The sequence below is a fragment of the Schistosoma mansoni genome, chromosome 3 (genome assembly GCF_000237925.1).
Source record: "Schistosoma mansoni strain Puerto Rico chromosome 3, complete genome".
Classification (NCBI taxonomy): Eukaryota; Metazoa; Platyhelminthes; class Trematoda; order Strigeidida; family Schistosomatidae; genus Schistosoma; species Schistosoma mansoni.
The window spans coordinates 1,064,292-1,086,784 of record NC_031497.1 but is presented as its reverse complement, the minus strand read 5'-3'; the positions used below and the strand labels follow the sequence as shown (position 1 = coordinate 1,086,784).

At 34.2% G+C, this 22,493-nt stretch overlaps 1 protein-coding gene across 1 annotated transcript; it reads right to left on the bottom strand.

The window, feature by feature from the left end:
- Positions 1-8,399: 8,399 nt before the first annotated feature.
- Smp_201950 (uncharacterized protein) lies at positions 8,400-9,155 on the bottom strand (the record flags this gene model as incomplete). Its single annotated transcript, XM_018798839.1, has 1 exon — positions 8,400-9,155. One exon carries the CDS (start codon positions 9,153-9,155, stop codon positions 8,400-8,402), a length of 756 nt encoding a protein of 251 aa, XP_018650688.1.
- Between the last annotated feature and the right edge of the window lie 13,338 nt (positions 9,156-22,493).

The window sequence follows — 22,493 nt, the reverse complement described above, 5'->3', positions numbered from 1 at the left end:
GATTAGTAAAATCCTCAAGTGTGTAGGAATCAAGTAAACAGGGAAACGAGTGAGTATGTGTATGTTAATATATTTATAAGTGTTAATCGATTGTGGATAAATTATTGATCGTTTGTGTTTTCAGAGGGGGTTTCTGTGGATATTATAGTAATTTTAATAGTTGAGATCAGGAGTCATTTGAAGCTAGACCATCATAGAAAACCTGGAAGTACGGGACGACCAATTCGTCCCATTGTGGGACTTCTCATCAGCGAGCATCCACGATCCCACCTCGTGATATTCGAACTCAGGACTTATCAGTCTTGCGCGCGAACGCTTAACCACTAGACCATTAAGTTGGTATCCAACGGTGTTAATGTCTAACTTCAACTAATCGACGAAATTGAGCGACACATCCACTATTGTCTTCAGTGACTTACTATCTCACAACAGACCTGGTTGAACTCCACTGGTCACTGCTTCTCACTGGAAATCCAGGAAATACCTCTTGAAGTCAGTCACTGGTGAGTATATGTTGATTAGTATCAGAAGAGGTTTTTGTGGATATTATGTAAAGTTTAATAGTTGTGTTTTAGCTGTGTTTTATCAACCAATGAGAGAATAGATGGGAACTGATATTGTAGACACGCGCTCAATTAGACTCATACATAATTTTACATAGTGGATTAAATGTCTAAATTACAGCGAGTAGACAAATCTTAAAATAGTTGAATAGGCTTACTACACATATCTTCGTTTATTTTTAAGGGATAGGAGTGTATTGTTTCAATCCTCCCAGTGTTACAGTATAACATTATTCATACTATTAATAAGATTATTAAAGGTCAATTACTCTCTGGGAGATCTGAATTTTCTCAGTTTGATCCCTGTTGAAGTTATGAATGCATTCTATTAGGCAGTCACATATTAAATTCACTTAGTATTATTTGTTTGAATCTTCCCATTGATGTATAGGACTGTAACTCGTCAGTCTCTTATTGGCATATGTGCATACTGTGCGATGGCGTTTGAAGCGAAAGTTAGTGGGTTCGAGTCCCAGAGTGAACATCAACTCTGAGATACAGGTACATCCAGCTGACGAGTCCCAAATAGGACGAAACGCACGTCCTGGATTTCACTGCTAGCCACTATCCATCTTTGCTTATTCGATAATTGTTTAAATGAGGTGTAAATTAAGATAAAACTACAATGTTTTACCATTGGTAGTATACCGTTGTTGTTGGTTTTTCTTACTTCATTTCATTAATAATGATAAATTGTTTAGCCTTATTATCTTGTAAAGGTCATTGGTACCAATATTTTTTTGATTATTATAAATGTGTTGCTTATCGATAGGTGTAGAAAAGGAAACATTTGGCAAATTGATTATATCAAGAATTGGTTACTGTTCTTAGTTTTTTTCTTTTCTTCTTTTTAAGTAACAGATTGAATAGTTTTGCCGTTCAAGTTAAATAGGTTTATATGATCATTTGTTAGAAGTATGTTACAGAAAATTAAATTTGTTAAGCAAGGTAGTTTGGATGATAATTATGAAATTATTTCAACATATTTACTTAATTATGTCTGTCACTTCTCGTAGAGAAGCATAGACCACCCAACAGCATTCTCTATCCGATATTGTTCTGGGCAATCGTTTCCAGTTGTTTTCAGTTGCTAACCATCCGTTTCAATGTCTGCTTCCAATTCTCGACGTAATATGTTGTTTGGTTTTCTTCTTTTACATTTCCCTTCAGGATTCCAAGTTAACACTTGTCCCGTGATGCAGTTTGATGATTTTCGTGATGCATGTCTTATCCACCTCCAACATCTTTTCCTAATTTCCTCCTCAGCTGGAAGTTGGTTTGTTCTCTCCCATAGTAGGTTGTTACTGATGGTATCTGGGGAACGAACATTGAGTATCTTATGTAGACAATTGTTTATAAATACTTATACCTTTTTGATGATGGTTGTGGTAGTTCTTGAAGTTTCAGCTCTGTACATCTGAACTGTCTTACAACGTGAATAATGTTGTAACTATAATAATGATAGGAGTGGGCTTTTATTTCGAAAATGGTTAGGTACTCTCTATCTTGTGGTGGACCAGAATATATCAATTCCCGAATACTGACAAAGTTATTATACGAAATACAAATTATGCACCAAGGAAAATATGCTGGACGTTACTTAAATTGTCAGGAGTAGGGGTGTTTTAGTTTCTTTTGGTATTGTAATCCACAATTATAAGTAGTTAGTAATTCCAACTATGATTGCTATAAACCCATATGTGTATCCACATTAGTCTCTTAATGGTGCTTCAATATGATCTGTAAACATAGATAGCAATTGTATCGGAGTTCTGTCATCGTGACAGATGATAGTTGAGAACAAGAAGTATATTTGTACAGTAATATATTTAAGAGCAATAATCAATGCACCATATCAGAGACGTTCAAAACCGGGACGGAAAGTCACAGGTCGAGTTATTTTTTTAAACAAAATTTTATAAGTATAGGGTTGTGGAGATTATTGAGTTTAGATTGATATCATGAATGGATGAATGTTAGACCACCATTGAAAACTTGGGAGCATCAGACAGTTGTTTCGTCATAGTATGAGACTCCTCAGCATTGTGCACCCACGATCCCACACAGAAAGACTCGAACCCGAGACCTTAGGTTTCGCATGCGAACGCTTAACCTCAAGACCATTGAGCTGATCGGCATCCAACGGTGTTAATATCTAACTTTAATCGATCCATGATCTTGCGCAACCCTTCATTCATTTTCTGAAATGGATAACTATCTCCACCAGACATGGATTAGGCTTCACTGGTCACGGCTTTTCACTAGAACTCCATGGTATCCAACTTGAAGCTAGTCACTAGTAAGCATATAATTATTATCAGTATGGAGGTTTGTGGAGATTGTAGAAATTTTTAATAGTTGAATTCATGAGTCGATCTAAGATACACCACCATTGAAAACCTGGAAGCACTAGACGGCCGTCTCGTCCTAGTATGGGACTCCTCAACACTACCCATCCACTATCCCGCACTCAGGATAATAGCTATTGTTTTAGGAGTGTTTTGATTAACTAATTATATTTTTTATTATGATCTTGAATCGATGAGTGTTAGAACATCATTGCAAACCTGCAAGCACTGGACTGCCGTTTCGTCTTAGTTACATATCTGTCAAACACCTTATTAGATATTCATGATAAAAATAAAGTTATTTTTCTATTTCGGTATAGAATGAACAATAAACAATAGTGTAAATGAAAATAGACTATCTGTCTAGTAAGTAATTCTTATAATTCTATATAAAACAATGAAAATGGTTTTCTCTATGTTGGGACGATTTCCGAGAACTACGATGGAGCCCCCAGAGGTCCTAAAGGATCCGAAGAGCTTCCATCCAATCAGAACGTGATGGAGCTTTCTAGAACATCAACATGGCATGTTGCTACTGAACAGTAGCATAACATGCCTCTTTGCGGATTAGCTGAATTATAATGATGTTATAACAAACGCTAATATCTATAAATACCCATGATTTTCTGTAAATTTTGATTTTTACCCAATAAACACTTCACCAGTTTTCTTCTGTCTTCTGATTTTGCTACTGTGGGTGTTCTGTACGTTCAAATGCCATAGTTGTATACCCGTATTCTAAGTTAATCAAGTCGTGAACATAACAATCTATGACATAATATACATAGTATATACATATTTCCATCTCTCAATGAAAATAATTTACATGCCTATAAACATCTGTTCTAAAGTCTGATTTTAATAATATCAGTTAAAGAAAAAAGAACAATCACTGAATATCCTTTTTATTGTTATTGGAAAATTACATTGGAAACAGACAAACGAACAAAACAAGTAGTCAATAACAGAAAAAAAAACAACGTTCCACTCATTTACAACTTGTAAATTAACGCATTGAATAGTTACTTACCGAAATTATTACAACATTGTGCGAATAAGCAAAGATGGATAGTGACCAGCAGTGGAAACCAGGATGAGCGTTTCGTCCTATTTGGGACTCGTCAGCTGGATGTGTCTGCATCACCCCATTGTACAAGCAAGTGGCTATCAGGACTCAGTAGCTGAATGGATAACACGATGGCGTTTGAAGCGGAAGGTACTGGTTTCGAGTCCCAGAGTGGACATCAACTCTGAGATACAGGTAAATCCAGCTGACGAGTCCCAAATAGGACGAAGTGACGCGCTCCCTACATTCCACTGCTAGCCACTATCCATCTTTGCTTACCATGCTTGTGAAATAAGGCTATATCGAGGCAATACGCACAGTATGCACATATGGCCAATAAGAGATTGACCAGTTGCAGTCCTAATATCATCAATGGGAAGATTCAAACAAACAATACTAATTGAATTTACACCATAGAATAGTTCATAAATTTCAAATAAAGTTTGCTTACGTGCTTTTATCTAACAATCAGAACTTTCAAAGCGGATTAGTGGTGATCGATAGGATATATGGAATTCATAAACTTCCAAAAGCACATTTACTGAATATATACATTAACTAACCGCTATCACTCTGGTACATCGTGCTTTTTCTTGATTTCATACCATTCTATTTAAATTATTCATCATCATAAAAGAAGCACTGAAACAAAGCCTCTTTTCTTTGAAAAAAGACACATAACCTGTAATAATGAGAATAAAGTCCATCAGAAGAACAATTTCAATGTATAATTCAATCAACCGATTGATGTTATTAATCCATGAATGATTATATATCAAGAGTAAAAGCAAGATGTTGACTGACCAATCAACTATTGTTTGTCAGTATAAGGTTGTGAAGATTATTGAATTTCATTGAAATTACGAATCGATCTTAGCAAGACAACCATTGAAAACCTTGAAACATAATACGACCAATTCGTCCTACTATAGAACTGCTTAGAAGTGCTCATCCACGACTGTTCAATCGACAATTGAACCCTGAATCACAAAATCTCAAGCTTCATATAATTCTTAACGAATTTTGAACTGAATTTATGCAAAAAATATTTATCTTGAATAAACCTCATACTGAAATAGATCAGTGTTATACTGAACAAAGTATCATAATGGAAATAAAACAAATATTAGTCTCAGAAGGGGTTTTTGTGGAGATTTCAGTATTTTCATGGTTGAAAGCATGAGTCAATTGAAGCTAGACCACCATGGAAAACCTGGAAGCACTGGACGGCCAACTCGTCCTATTGTGGGACTCCTCAGTAGCTCTCATCCTTGGATCCCGCACCCGCGAGATTCGAACCCAGGACCTACCAGCTTCGCGCCGGAGCACTTAACTGATAGACTGGTGAGCCGGCATCCAACGGTGTTAATGTCTAACTTCAACTGATCGTCGTATTAAACTGAAGACGGAGGTAGTTTTGAACAATAATCATGAACCGTCAAAAACGTGATTTTGCCATTTTATCCTCTTATATTACTATTTGCAAGTGAATTTCTTGCAATAACAGCGTCAATGTTGTAACTAACTGAAATAAAAAAGTATTGATTAGCCCGTGACGTTCATTTTCTAACGTTGAATAGTTATTTTTTAATTGACATCCATACAACTTCGACTAAATTTTATTTTTTAATATAATCTATATTTGGATGTCAAATAGTTACAGACGTTAGGCTATTGGAATTCTTGATCTTAAGTCTCAAGACAGTTGACACTCGTCTTTAAGGCGTAACTGGTCAGTCATGACCCAATAAAATTCTGATTGTAACATCTCACACCATAAAATGAGATGTTTCAGATTCATTATCTACCAAAAAACATCAGTTCCCTGAAGATTCCAAGTGCATCCTGATGGCAAATGCCAATAAGCATGAAAACCATGTCAGTCAAATATTCTTACTAACTACCTCTAATCAAATAAGAACAAAATATCAGTGTAGCTATCCACATTTCAAGCACAAATATCTAGTTATTCTTTATTATGAATAAATCGGGATAGTATAAATGGAACTTGAATTGTTAACTATTATCATTATTATCAGAAGGGGTTTTGTGGATATTATAGTAATTTTAATAGTTGAGATCATGAATAAATTGAAGCTAGACCTGAAAGCACTGGACAGACGTTTCGTCCTATTGTGGGACTCCTCAGCATTGCGCATCCACGATCTCGCCTCGCGAGATTCGAACACAGGACCTATTAAATTTATTTAGTATTGTTTGTTTGAATCTTCCCATTGATGATATTAGGACTGCAACTGGTCAATCTCTTATTGGCCATATGTGCATACTGTGCGTATTGCCTCGATATAGCCTTATTTCACAAGCATGGTAAGCAAAGATGGATAGTGGCTAGCAGTGGAATGTAGGGAGCGCGTCACTTCGTCCTATTTGGGACTCGTCAGCTGGATTTACCTGTATCTCAGAGTTGATGTTCACTCTGCGGCTCGAACCCAGCAAGAAGATTCAAACAAACAATACTAAATGAATTTAAACTTCACCCCATTGCACAAGCAAGTGGCTATCAGGACTCGGTGGCTGAGTGGTTAACGCGATGGCGTTTGAAGTGAGGGTACTTGGTTCGAGTCCCAGAGTGGACATCAATTCTGAGATGCAGGTACATCCATCTGATGAGTCCCAAATGGGACGAAGTGATGCGCGTCCTGGATTTCACTGCTAGCCACTATCCATCTCTGCTTACAGGACCTATCAGTTTCGCGCGGGAACGCCTAATAATTGTAATCTAATCGGATTATCACAGTTAGATTTAAAACGTCAACTGGTAACTAGAATAACTCACTTTACCTGTCATTTCTTTTATAAGAAAAAATTTATAATTCGTTTTAAAATAGTAACAATTCATTTGAACTTTTACGATTATTCGTTCATATTAGGACGAATAGTTCAACAAAAAATTGAGCGCCAAATATAGAGAGGTCATTATATGTGAAATGTATATGTATATCTTTGAAATAATCTCATCCATTGAAATTTAAATAATAATTCTAATGTTTCGTCCAATAAACTTGTCTGAACTTCTTCAGTATAATAATCGAAATCAAAATCATCATCAATAACAACAACAACAACAAAATGTCTAACATTGAACAATCAAATCTATACTGTTCTAATTTAGTCCTATTTAGATATAGACATTAGTAAACAGAATAATATGAGTTAATTAAATGTGAATACATGAATTGTGTGTGTGCATGTGTGTAAGAGTGACTTATTAATAGTTGGTATTCTATAATAAATTTGTTGCTATATAGAAAAGAAAAAAATGTTTTGTTTCTCAATTATTGATTTACATATGAAATTACACAAAAAAGACAAAAAAAACAAACAATCAATTACATAATTTTCATATAGATAATTCATTGGAATATTACAATCTTATCGTAAATTTGTATTTTGGGATTTTGTTCCCACAAGTCAAAGGTAATACGTTGATTTTTCTTTACATTCATAACCTTGAAATAATGAAGGTCAAATAATTTATATCTATATTCATAATAATAATAAACTTCTCCTCTAGCTCTTCTAGAGTTTCTGCCGGTCCCAAGCCCGGGTACAAAAGAGAAGGCTTGGACATGGGGTTAGCGACCCTAGCCCATAGAAAAACTAACTCGCTACTTTCAAGAAATGTGTTTTGAAATTATAACAAGTGGAACTAGTCTAATTATCAGTGAAACCAATTCATATCAGTAAGAATATTCATCTTTACAAGTTTTTTTTTTTTTTTTTGAGAAAGATCATTCATTTAGCCAGTCTTTTCGCTGACATTCATAACATTCATATACTTCATCAAGTCGAATTAAAACAGTGAGGATATTTTATTTCTAATAAAAAAAATGACTATTTTCTAATTAAACAATAAATACATAAATACAATAGACTGAAGTTAAGAATACAGATTATAAAAATTCAGATAGTAATACAGAATGATCTTGATTTCTACGAGATCTGAAAGTGATTGATTTGATGTATAGTGAGATGGTGGGTGTACAATATCAAGGATCATACCTTTAAAGGAAAATGGAAATGAAATTGATTTTTCTTTACATTCATAACCTTGAAACAATTAAGGCCAAATAATTCATATTTATACTCATAATAATAATTATTATTATTAAAATTAACTCCTCCTGTAGCTGTTCTAGAGTTTTGACCGGTCCCAAACCCGGGTAAAAGAGAAGGGTTAGGCATGAGATTAGCGATACCATCCCATAGAAAAACTAACTCGTTAAAAAAAAAACGCTAACCACAAAAAAAAATATAATTCAAACCATTTCAACTCTACCCTGGGGGAGGGAGCAGATATGAAAAAGATGATTTTTAACTGGAAAAGATTACTCAAGACAAGGCGTGAACGGCCTATGCTCCTTCATGAGGGGTAACACATGTAAGTAGGTAATTTAATCATTAACAAAATAATAAATCATCAATAAATGATTGATTAAATTGATGTTGAAATGTACCACTTATTGGTATATAAGTTTGTTCACGTTTTATAAATAATCGACAACTTTTCCATGGCATTGTATATTTACCCCATTGTATTTGATAACGTATTAATTGACATAAACCATATTGACGTATAATATGATATAAATGTCTTTCAATATGATCAAATATATGATTATATTTATCAATAAACCATATTTCTTTAATTTGTTCTTTATCATTATATAAACGTGATTTCTTTAATATATAACCATATTTCTCTGTAATACATCTTGGTTCTCCAAGGTATGGTCTTTCTAAACATTTTATACTATCATTAGGACATAAATGTTTAAGTAGTATAGAATGATCTGTATAATTAAGATTACAAAATTCTGTTGAATAAACATTACGTCCAACAATTAATAATGCATTATTATTATAGGATTCATTGAATTGATGTTGAATATAAAATGTACCATGATCTAAACGACTAAAATATCTTCCACCTTTAATTGTTTTAACATAGAAACGTGATTTCCATTTATTTGGTAAACAACATGGTTTTGAATTTTTATTCATTAACATTATAGTTTGTTGATCAAGATTACGTATACGACGTGGTGAATTCACATGACATGATGTATGAAATAAATCAGTAGTTAGTTTAGTTACATGAATAAAAATAGTTTTAAATGTTGATATAATTAAAATATAATAATAGAATTTCTTCATTTTATAAGATGAAGATTGTTCTTTTCGATCGAATCTATCTCTTCAGGTTCACACAATTGTATAAATCCAAAAAAATGGACGAAGAATGTTCTTTTTGATAGATTCTCTCTCTCTTCAAGTTCTACAATTCATAGATCCAAAAAAAAATGGACGAAGAATGTTCTTTTTGATAGATTCTCTCTCTTCAGGTTTACACAATTGTGTAGGTCCAAATCAATAATAAACCAAAGATATTGGTCAGGTTCAAGGTAAAGTACATCGTTTACAGCATGTCAATTTAGGATTGTCAAAAACAACATAGAATAGAATGTGAACACTTAAATCTGTATATGTATGTGAAGTGGAAATATGTAAGATCTGGGATCAGAATAAGTATATATATATATGGGTCAGATAGGGGGGTGAGGGAGATATGATAGTGTAATTATAATTCGATCAAATGGAAGACTAAATTCTTCATTATAACAAAATATTAAATAAATAATTAAATGGGGGATTTCATTTATATTACAAAATTATTGTATCCATCCATCCATCTATCATGTTTGTTTAAGTATATTCTTTTAAAAATTACAATTACAAATACATTCATTCATTCAGTCATCCAACTACACCTACATACTCTTTTTTTTGTATTTTTAAAACTTCTCAAGGTCACTTAGTTGAATTTGACTTTGACCAATCAAATAAATTATAAAATGAAATATGATAGGTTGTTTAAATAAAACTATAGGCCAACAATCACTGTAACTATTTAGATACTTTTTTTTCTAATATATCATATATTATTTCATAAGTTTGAAAAATTTTATTCAATTAACTAAACATAATAATATTATGAGACTCCTTAGCAGTGCGAGTCCACGATCTCGCCTCACGAGATTCAAACCCAGAACCTATCAGCCTCGCGCCAGAGCACTTGACCGACAATAGGACAAAACGATCGTCCAGTGCTTCCAGGTTTTCTACGGTGGTCTAGCTTTAATTGACTCTTGATTTCAACGATATATAAATAATAATATTAATTTTTATTGGTTGAGATCATGAATCAATTGAAGTTAGACCATCATAGAAAACTAGTGACTGGCTCCATGAGGTATTTCCTAGAGTTCTAATGAGAAGCAGTGACCAGTAAAGTTCAAATGGGTATTTTATGAGATAGTAACTCACTGAAGACATTGGTGAATGTGTCACTCAACCTCGTGGATTGGTTTAAGTTAGACATTAACACCCTTGGATACCGATCAGCTCAGTGGTCTGAAGGTTGAGGATGAAGGTCCTAGGTTCGAATCCCGCGAGCGGGATTCCATACTAGGATGAAGCGGCCGTCCAGGTTTTCCATAGTGGTCTAGCTTTAAGTAACTCATGAATTCAACTACTAATTTACTATTATTTAAATAAATCTTTATGATTTATGATTCCAATCAGTTTGAGAGCAGATATATAATTCGGTCAGTCGCTATCGGTATGGTGAGTATCCATAAAATAAATGCCTACAATGGCTAGAAATGTTGGGTAATATGGGTAAAAATTACTTCCAGTGACACTAATTCATCCTCTTTCTGCTTATTCCATAATTCTGAGTTTCAAAATTATTTCACACATTTTATGCCTTCAGTTAATTCTTTCACCTTAAGTCACATTCTTTGTGGTATAGCTTTATTCAGCATCACTGAGACTACTACTACTTTGGAGTTTCATACCGTTAAGCTAAAGTGATGTGAAAACTTCGGTTGATCCAAATGTGTGTCAAGTTGTATATTGCTCATTATTGATTAAATAAAAAAACTAAGCAAAAATGTAATTTATTTTCTTTACAGTTTTATAGAATTCTTTCATTTCTGTTTTTAAGGGAAAATTAGCTAAAACGTTATGTTTATTTATTTGAACACATAAACATTGGTACAAGGGGAGAATCAAATAGATATGCCCACACAATAACAATCAAGCCAGTATCAGCTATCATTGACTTTTGCGAGGGTCGTGATACTGCCCGGGTGCACAAACCTATTCAGTTGGTTTTCATAAGGGGCCACACTCGGAGCCTTCGACCTAGAGGTCTGATCCACAAGGTGGTGGAGCAACGTAAGGAGATGCAGTCCTATGGTAGACGGTGACTAACTATAGGTTCACACAGCATTTGCTCCCTTAGGATCCTGGAGTCCATGTGCACCATTAGTTTGAAATCAGGGTTTTCCAACTTATCTAGGTGAATCCTCCGTGTTCCCCAGCCTGGTTAAAGCCCCGGACATTCGCTTTTCGTCATCTCAATATCGTAAAGAACACCTGTGGTATGAGAAGGCAGTGAGTAGGAATTCTCTGGCAGTGGTTTTATGCGCGTGGCCATGTGAGGGCACTTGGATAGGAAGATCTGTGAAGTGCATGCAATTTACAATTTTTCAAATATCAAATATATATGTATATATGAATATTCTTTTTTCTAAACTAAGATTCCTATCCATGACAATGTGTTAACCATGTGACTATTTCGTCATCAGTAGTATATATATAGAAAAATATAGTATCATCAAAGTATCTATAACACGATTGTAGAAATTGTTAACCCAACTTCTTCTAAATGAATTGAAATTTGTTCATTTTCATATAGAGTACTCCGACATTGTTTACACTTTACAAAATACCAAAATGACATAAATACATGTCCTTCCATGTATATTTAAAGAAAGTACACATAGTTAATTATCATTTAACTGGTATATAACCCCATAAATACTTTTGCAAATACCATAAAGACACTTGGAAAAAGAAAAAAAAGGGAGAAAACATTTTAATGAAACATAATTTTCTTTTATTAACACATGTCTAATTTGTTTTACTATCTATGAACGTGTTTATTATAAAAGAGAGTGAGATTCTGTTTGATGTGTGTATTGTCAATACTGAACGATCTATGGAAATTCATCATCAACATCAGTACATTTCAATGGATTCATCTATGAATATATATCTTACTAGAATTCACTCTCTTTTCATTTTATGAATAGATTATCTAGAAAAATGAAGTTACCGAAAATTATTTTTTCTCTATTGATATCATGAATCGATGAATGTTAGAAAATCATTGAAAACTTGGAAGCACTAGACGGCCATTTCGTCGTAGTACGCATCCACGATCCCACACACGGAAATCGAACTGAGGATCTTGGGTTTCACACGCGAACGCTTAACTTCTAGACCACTGAGTTGACCGGCATTCAACAGTGTTAATGTCTGACTTTAACCGACCCATTATATTGTGCGACCGTCCACCATTGTCTTCAGTGAGTAACTAACTTTACAGAAGACACAGTTGAACTCGACTGGCCACGGTTCTATTGTTAGAACTCCGGAAAACTCATCTTGAAGCCGATCATTAGTGAACACATGATACCAGTGCTTCCATTTTTTCAATAGTGGTCTAACATTCATCCACTTGTGATATCAATTCACCAATCTCCATAAACCTATACTAACAAGATTTTTATTTATTTCGACAGTGAATATAATAAGTAAATAGATGACATTGTTTCGTATTTTTAGTAAATTTTCTAATTTGTTAGAACATATCGTCGACATAGGTTTTATTCATATCAAATTGACTTTGTATCGTTTGCTTGTATCTTCACACTGTTGTTTAAGACTTCAATTGATTAATCTTTTGTTGACATATGTGCATCCTATGCGGACTGCCTCGATATTGTCTTAAGTGATAAGCTTTATAATCAAAGATGGATAGTGGCTAGCAGTGGAATCCAGGACGCATGTTTCATCCTATTTTGGGACCCGAAGTGAACAACTCTGGGCTGGGGGTACATCCAACCGACGAGTTTCAAATAGGACGAAACACGCGTCCTGGATTCCACTGCTAACCACTATCCATCTTTACTCATATTAAATTGGTTCATATATTTTGGTAAAATTTTTATCTATATTACTGTAATCCTATTAACAAGTCATCAAGACAAGACAAAAATTATTATTATATTCGACTACATAATTGTGTGTAGGCATCTTAGTTACCAAATGGTTATTGTTTCAATTAGCAGTTGTTCTGATGATTCATTGAACTGATAACAACTACTTGTATTTTTGTTCTAATTATCATATACAGATTGTGTCATTACACTGATAAATTCATTCTGTATTTTTAATAGCTTTATTTGACTATGATGAAAGTGTACAAAACTATTGATACCAATTGGATAACAGGTACTACTTAGTAACATAAAACTACTTGGAAATATCTTATCTTATGGTAGGATGGGATAAAATATGGAGTCACATTTTTTTTAATTTAAAAGGATATTTATTCATTAGTGTTGTAGTGAACAAGAACACGAATAGGGACAATCGAATGTATTTAAGCACAAATTATAGACTATCTCACTAAATTCTGATAACCATACAGTGGACAGTTAACTTTCAAAGAACAATCAATTGTCTCAATCTTAACTGTTCCTTCTGCAAATATTAGTCCATCTTCTCTGATTTCATTGTTTATGCATTTTCATACCAATTGCGTTCCGTTCCTGTTCTTTCCTTATCGATCTTCTGCCAAAATACATTCTATGTATGATTACCACCGTGTAATACTTATGTGGATATAAATAGACCGCACCACAATTCAATTCTTAAAGAAATTGGTACCATGCATTCACTATCTAGGCAATATTCAAACTTTAGTATAATTTCAGGAGGGGGTATTGTGGATATTATAGTAATTACAACAGTTGTGGTTAAGCGTTCACGCGCGAGACCGATAGATCCTGGGTTCGAACCTCGCGAGGCGGGATCGTGGATGCACACTGCTGAGGAGTCCCACAATAGGACGAAACAGCCGTCCAGTGCTTCCAGGTTTCCCACGATGAACTAGCTTCAAATGACTCCTGATTTCAACTATGAAATTACATATAGAATATCTTATAAGAAATTCATACAACCCTTATCTACCTCATCCATCATTCACTTTAGTCAATATATTCTCTATCATTAAAAATTGTAGTTTACCATGTTATAACACAAAAACTAACAAATAGAAAAATTAGATGTTCTGATATTTCTTAACTTAGTGTAAGCTACTTCTTCAGAGTAAATAGAATAACTAAATCAAAATTAATTCAAGTTTAAATAGTACATATGGTTTCTTTCTAATTCTATTCCATATAAGGATTATTTTTGTTTTTCTTTTCACCAGGAAAAAAAAATTAAAAAATATGATTCAAGTGTAGTTTATAATGAAACCAAGGTGTTATGATTGATTTCCTCTCCCTTATTATTATTATTATTACCATTACTATTATTAATACTCTTGTTATTATTATTATTATTAAAGTTCATATGTGGGGAAAGGGAAATATTTTTTCCCAAAAAACCTTTTTCACAAATGGTTTATTTCATATTGACGGAATTATCTCTGTATAAATCTGATTTAGGAACGGAAAATTAAGAAAATCAAATTCAAGGAGAATCTCGCAAATTTTGTATAGTGACTGTTATTCCGTGGGTTTAATATTGGTAATTGTTATAACATGTGATTGAGTGCGTGCCCTATCCAATATATGGGACGTGATATGACCGCCCAATTAGAGAGCAGTGTATTTATTGATCGCCCAATGATACACAAAAGCCGTATGAGCAGTCTAGAGAGTGTATCGACCCTGCTATCTGCCTAGACCAGTCAGTTAAGTCCAGAACATCAATCTCAGCCTCTGCAATATGAATCATTATTCTCAAATACACTGGGTTTATATACCAAACAAAACTGACCACATCGCACCAAAAAATAACATTTGTACAGGATGTGGCCAAATGTGGCTGTGAATGTGGGGAACAGTAATTAATGGACTAGGGATAACTCAAGAATGGTAAATCGTATACTAATAGTCTATAGGTCAAAATAAAGCCTATGATGAGAGGAACATGAATATGGATAGTTTAGCTACTTAACAATTATACAATAGGAAATATACATATAATATTGGTCCATAAATAGTTCCTTAAAGTTACCATTCATAAATCTCCACGAGATATAACAGTAATAGCAACAGAAATAAAAATAATATTAATAATGGTAATAGTAACAGTAGTGTGAGTGATATTGGTAGTGTGATGTGTGCTACTTTTGTCGACATAAGTAATATATAACGCTTGTCAGGAATAGAATGATTGGCAGCAATTGGTTGAGAAGATCAATGAGGAAAGAACGGGAATAGATAGTAATTGGTGTGGAAATGAAGGAACAATGAAGTTTGAGACAATCAGTGAACATTTTGCAAGTCAAGCATTGGAATATGATTTTTCTATTTTAACAAGTAACTCTGTAATTCTGTACTAAATATAACCGGTTTTCCTCACCTGTGTTCCCCTTCACTACAGTAGTGTAGCGTATGCTACTTACGTTTGCAGATAAAAGTAGTATGTAACAGCTGTCGAAAGTGGAATATCTCTAAGCAGAAGGTTCAGAAAACTGAAATGAAGAAAAAAGAGAAGGAGACTGAAAACAATCAAGATAACAACGGGAATAAAGGAACAATGAAGCTTGTAAGAGACAACTCAAAAAGATGTGAAAATAATGTATTTGATATATGATTTTCACATTTAATTAAACCACTGTATGATTGTGCAATAAATAGTAAATTGGTTTCTCCGCCTGAGTGTTGGTTCATTACAGTAGTAGTAGTTATTGTAGGACATGGTGTGAGATTTGTGGAAATCCAGCTACGAGTGAAGTAGCGAGAAATTAAAAAAGTTGACTAGACATTCTTCAATGAATTAGTTTGTTTAACTTCTGAGAGTAATTATCAGAAACTCGTATTATAAGTTATTTGTACAGACAATATTATGTAAGCAATCATTTGGTTTGTTAATTGTAACTGGACGAAGTTGTAGTGTGGGTATTAGTAGTGTGAGTAGTAGTAGTAGTAACGGAGTTATAATTAAAACACACTGATACAAATTTTAATGCCTTTTATTTCTATGTTGTCGATACTTAGGACTGCAACTTTTCTGTCTTCATTGACACATGTGCATTTTGAGTGATTTTCATTTTCATTGTCATTTAGTCACAAGTTTTTAGTAAGTTGAATTGTGGTTGATAGTAGAATTGAGGACGCTTGTTTCGTACTAATGGAGACTTATCAGTTGGATGAACCTGTATCCCAGTGTTGATATTTACTCTGATATTTTACCGAATACTTTTCCCTTCAACGTATTATATACTTCTATATATTAAATTCATAAATTCATGATCTAATGTCCATTAGGATTCCGTGACTGAGTAGGTAACGTGTTTGTATTAGAATCGATAGATATTGGGTTCAAATACCCGTTTAAAAAACAACACCTGCATGCAAGTACACTCATATGAGGATCCCCACATAAAAAGGAACATGGGTTATGGACTCCACTGCTGACCGCTATCCAGTTTTACTGTAAGGTTGTTACAAATTTAGGTCTAATAGAAGTAGAACTTACTACTAGTAGTATTAACAGTGATATTGGCATTGGTCGAAATAATGCTGTTAACATTAGTAATTATAGTCATGTGGAAAAGCGTTACTGTCAACAATTAAAAAACTTTGAATTGTAATGCAAATGAATGGTTACGGGTTTGGCTGACAAGTAAGTGAGTTTACGTAAAGTTAGACAACATACTGACGCCTGGATTACTTACTCACTCTTGTTATCCCTCGTGGAGGAGCTAGGTCACCAACCAGCATTCTCCATCTAGCTCTGTTCTGGGTAATCACCTCCAGTTGTTTCCTATTGCTATTCATCCTTTCGATGTCTGCTTCCAATTCTTGACGTAGTGTGTTCTTTGGTCTTTCTGATGCCTAAAAAGAGAAGCTAAACACTTGGTACGACCGAAATTGGAAGTCTATCTGGACTCTAGTTACCTCTTAGGATCAAACCAAATGACACCATGACATTTTTTCTCTTATATCATTAAATGTAAACAACTGTAGATACACAGTCGATTGGAAAAATGTTGACATCTTGGATGAAGGGGATACTAAAAACACTAGAGAATTTTTAGAAACTGTGAACTCAGGTCAATTAGCAATCAACAAACACGTAGAAATCGATCCAATCTATTGACCAATCAGAAAAATCATAGACAAATCTGGGACCAAGAATCAAGTCAAAAAGAGATACCATCAAAATAAGGAGGTAGACAATGGCAGGTTAAAGATCAACAATAACCAATCAAGATCGAGGTCGACAGAATAGTCTATAAGTCATACCTGAAGATATTTGAGTAATTTTAATTCTATTTGAAGGTTTGTGCTAACGATGTTGTTCAGAAGAACAATGAAAGCTCCACAATCGAACCCTTCAGCTCATAGAGCAAAACTCCACCTAGAAGTCCTATTTACTGGAGTTGTATAGTGTTGAGAATGAAACAGCCATTCACTACCGACAATTGAAGACTGTCGCGTAATACCGCCAATCCACTGAAGTCAGTCATATAAACCATTGGATTCCAGCTTAGTGGTTTAGAAGTTAAGCACTTTATACAAGATAAAAGGCGTTGGGTTGGATCTCAGATGATAGTGTCGTGGATTTACATTGCTGAGTCTCGAGCTGAAAAAAGGCCAGTGCTTCTCAGTTTTTCCCCGTTTATCCAAGATCAGTTCACAACATAACCTATGAAAATCTAACAATTTCCATAAGCTTTCTGTATTCATTATTATGCCTTTATGATATATATGGTTTACGGTACTTTTATCTTCCTTTAAATCAAAGCTTCCATTTACATCATTAATTATTAATCTCTCTTCTACCGCTCATAAATTACAGTCAATTACCTATGCATTTGTCACTAAGCTTTACATCATATATAACCTAGATATATACAAATTGTAATTTCTTATTTATGTTACATTACAGTTTTATATTTTGATGTACATTATTATGAGTTTACAAACTATACATTATAGAGAATAAACAGGAAAGAATTCGTATGACATCTTTGATGTCCTAATTAACCATTGGAGATAGAAAGAGTCCTATGAACCAAGATATCCAATAATTATGGCTAATTGTTATTAGTTATTAGTTCATTAGTATTTTTGAGCAGGTGGTTTCCTTAAAGAGCCACACCCTGATCGTTTGACCTAAAGATCTGATCCACAAGGCAGTGGAGCATCGTGAGGAGATGCAGTCCCATGATAACGGGTGACCAACGATTGATTCATACACCATTTGTTCCCTCAGGATATTGGAGCCCATGTGCACCATTGGTTTGTAATCAGGGTTTTCCAACTCCCCTAGGTGAACTTTCCGTGCCCACCAATCCGGTTAAAGCGACGGACATTCGATTTTCGTCCTCTCAATTTCGTAAACAACACCTGTGGTACGAGAAGGCAGTGAGTAGGACTTCCCTGACAGAGTCTATATACGTGTGGTCATGTGAGAGCATTTCGAGAGCGAGGACGAGCCCTCCCCACTCTCGGCCATACCAGGGCATTTGGGGGCATTTTCGAGCATGATAAAGGTATGATGGTAAAGGGATAAGCCAATTAGAATTTAGAAAGCTACTTTTGAACTTTTGCGCAAAATTGAAATATTACTTATATCAAGCAGTAAAAATATCTTTGTATATGTTATATCCCGTGGAGATTTATGAATAGTAACTTTGAGAACTATTTATGGACCAATATTATATGTATATTTCCTATTGTATAATTGTTAAGTAGCTAAACTATCCATATTCATGTTCCTCTCATCATAAGCTTTATTTTGACCTATAGACTATTAGTATACGATTTACCATTCTTGAGTTATCCCTAGTCCATTAATTACTGTTCCCCACATTCACAGCCACATCTTGTACAAATGTTATTTTGTATTTTATGGTACGATGTGGTCAGTTTGTTTGGTAATATAAACTGAGTATATTTGAGAATAATGATTCATATTGCAGAGGCTGAGATTGATGTTCTGGACTTAACTAGCTGGGGTAGGTAGACAGCAGGGTCGATACGCACTGTAGACTGCTCATACGACTTTTGTGTATTATTGATCCGATCGATAAATTCACTCCTCTTTGATTAGCGGGAATCAGCACGTTCATATATATCAACTGGGCAAGAACGCACTCAATCGATAATAACAGTATATTGCTAAAAATATTTAAAATAATAGAGATAAAATTACTTTTTGAAAGTAAATTGTAAACAAAAGGCAAGTTCAAACTATCCTTTGATCCTTAAAACAAATTTTAATTTGGTGACCTTGTATTTTATGAAAACAAAAAAACAAAAAACTACTGATCAAACCACCCAGTTCAGAGAACAAAAATCCGTCAAAAAAATCATCCACCTGAGCTACAAATCTTCACCATCTCAAATAATATCTCCTAGATTTTCATGTGGAGAAGATTTGTAGCTAAGATGAATGTTTTCTTGATGTAGTTTTGTTCTCTCAGCTGATTTTCATGTAAAATTCATTCATTCAGTATAGAAACAAGACATATTTAGTTTATTGACAGTGTTAGTTGATGATGACATCTCCATACACTTTTTTTATTCATTTTAAATTGACATGTTCGGTCAATGAGACATAAACCAAGTAAGAACTAATGGATACTGACAGGTACACCCCCATTGATTAAAAATATGAGGAGGAGTCTCACAATAGGATGAAACGGCCGTCCAGTGCTTCCAGGTTTTTCTTGGTGGTCTAGCTTCAATTAACTCATGCTTTCAACTATAAAAATATGACTTTTTTGGGTGACTGTATCTATGTTCAATGATGAGTTGTGCATAATTCATAATTCAGTTTAATCAGTAAAAGCTTCCTATTCACTTTTGATTTCTTCACTCAAGTAACTAGTTCAAGTAAGCAAACACGAAGTGTATATCTGAGTAGCAGACTCGAATATGACAAAATAACAGAAAAATATTCCAACAATTGAGATCATGAGTCAATTGAAGCTACACCACCATGGAAAACCTGGGAACACTGGATGGCCGTTTCGTCCTATTGTAGGAATCCTCATCAGTGCGCATCCACGATCCCGCCTATCGAGATTCGAACCCAGGATCTATCGGTCTCGTGCGCGAGCGCTTAACCACTAGACCACTGAGCTGGCATCCAACGGTGTTAATGTCTAAGTTCAACCGATCCACGAAATTGAGCGACAAATTCACCATTGTCTTCAATGAGTTACTATCTCACAACAGACCTGGTTGAACTGCACTGGTCACTGCTTCTCACTAGAACTCCAGGAAATACCTCTTGAAGCCAGTCACTAGTAAGCATATGTTGATTAATATCAGAAGGGGTTTTTGTGGATATTATTTTTTAAAATTAATTTCATGATGAAAAATTAGTTATATTCTGGAATGATTTTTACAGAAGATTATTAGCAACTATAAGGGTAAGATGAAGCATAAGACATGATAATATCTACATTGTAAGATGAATATATCCCAATCTCCCTATTTTGGGGAAACTTTGGGAAATTTTGGGTAAATTTTGGGGAAAAACCCTAAAGTGTTATAAGATTCTTGGGAAATATTGGGGAATACCCAAAATTTTCCCAAACATTTTGGGGATTTTTTCCAGACCTACGGAAATTTTGGAGTTTTTGTGCTACTTCCCCAAAATTTCCTCAAAGTTTCCTAATACAGCATCCATGAAACGGACAAAATTTTCCCCAATATATGGAGACTGGAATGTGAGTATTTGGAGAATTATTAATCTAGCTGATAGAGTAGGTTGAAATTTGATCAAATAACTCAATGGTAATATAGTTGATCGGGCTAGATTTACCAATGTAACGGCATATCCTTTAAAATTTACGATAAATTTCACGAATGAATGCCAAATAACACACTTTTGTGCTTCTAAACTATACCATGTTAAACACAAAGATTTGAATTTCTTGTAATTCGTCATGAAATTTATTCGTTGATTGGTCTAACTGGATTTTAGCAACTAACAAAAAATTGATACCATTAAAATACGTATCAAGGACTTTGAACCATGGCAACTGTTTGTTGTTACTTACTAAAATTTCATTTTAATAATATGAGACAAAACTAGAATTTCATTTGATAGGATCAGATAAATCGGGAAATACGGATCATTGGTATGCAATTTAATGATGAAGTGATTTCATAATCGATTTAAGACCAGAAGGTCTAGACTTCTGTCCTTTATGAAGTCGTAATTGTGTCTCGTAAAATATTTCCAATCTGCCAGTTTTCATGGATTTTCTAGTGTACTCTAATTAGCAGTGAAAGTTGATAATAGTGTAGTACATTTACTGGATTTTCATTGAGATTGGTTTGATTTCTAGGGTAAGTTCATAGCGATTTCGTCTCAGTTGGAGTAACATTGAAACTAAGGAACACTGCGCAGTGGTTTTCCCTTTGGTATTGAATAAAGTAGAAATCGTTTCAGTTGATGTCAGTTCAATAGTACTAATGATAAGAGTTTTCTGTAAGAACTGAAGATTCTGCGTTCTATCCCTGGTGTGATCACGTATGTTCACCACTTATAATTTCGACACTGAGATAGATCATCCGTCTGATGCATCCCGTTTTTCAAAGGCATCTTAGCTGGGACGAAACAAAGCAGACTCTAACCTAAATGCTGACAATAATAATCAGATGTGAGTGTACAACACAATAAATTAATGAGCCTAAAATTGCCGGTACCACCTATGTGAACAATCCTCACAGTCCACCGCATAGAAACGCAAGAATAACTTGGAGATATATTAGTAAATAGTTAGAAATCATGTCAGGTAAACAAACAAACCATGTTGAATTCCATGTCAACTACTTACTTACTTTCGTATTTTACTTCTCGTGGAGAACAGGTCCTCCGCCGGATTTCCTCAACCTACTCTGTCATGATCTCTCCTTTCCAGTTGTGTTCCAAGTGCTATTAATTCTTTTGATGTGTACCTCCAATTCCTTGCGCAATATGTTTCTTGTTGTTTCTCTTCATCTTACCTTGACGATTCCAAGTGAAAGCGTGCTTTGTGATAAAGTTTGATAATTTCTATAATATGTGACCTATCCACTTTTAATCCTATTTCTTAATTTCTCTTCAAATGGAATCTGGTTTGTTTTCTGTCACAATACATTGTTGCTGACATTATCCGGCCAATGAATCTACCATCCAACCCACATGTTAATTAAATTTGGAGAAATCCTAATACATTAAATGCTTTTAACGAATATCCTGACAATGTTATCTAGAATGACAATGAAAATTTAACAGTTTACTCATTCAATCTTGAGAATATAATATTCAGCTAAAACTAGATTCATCATAAATTCACTTAGCATTGTTTGTTTGAATCTTCCCATTGATGTTTAG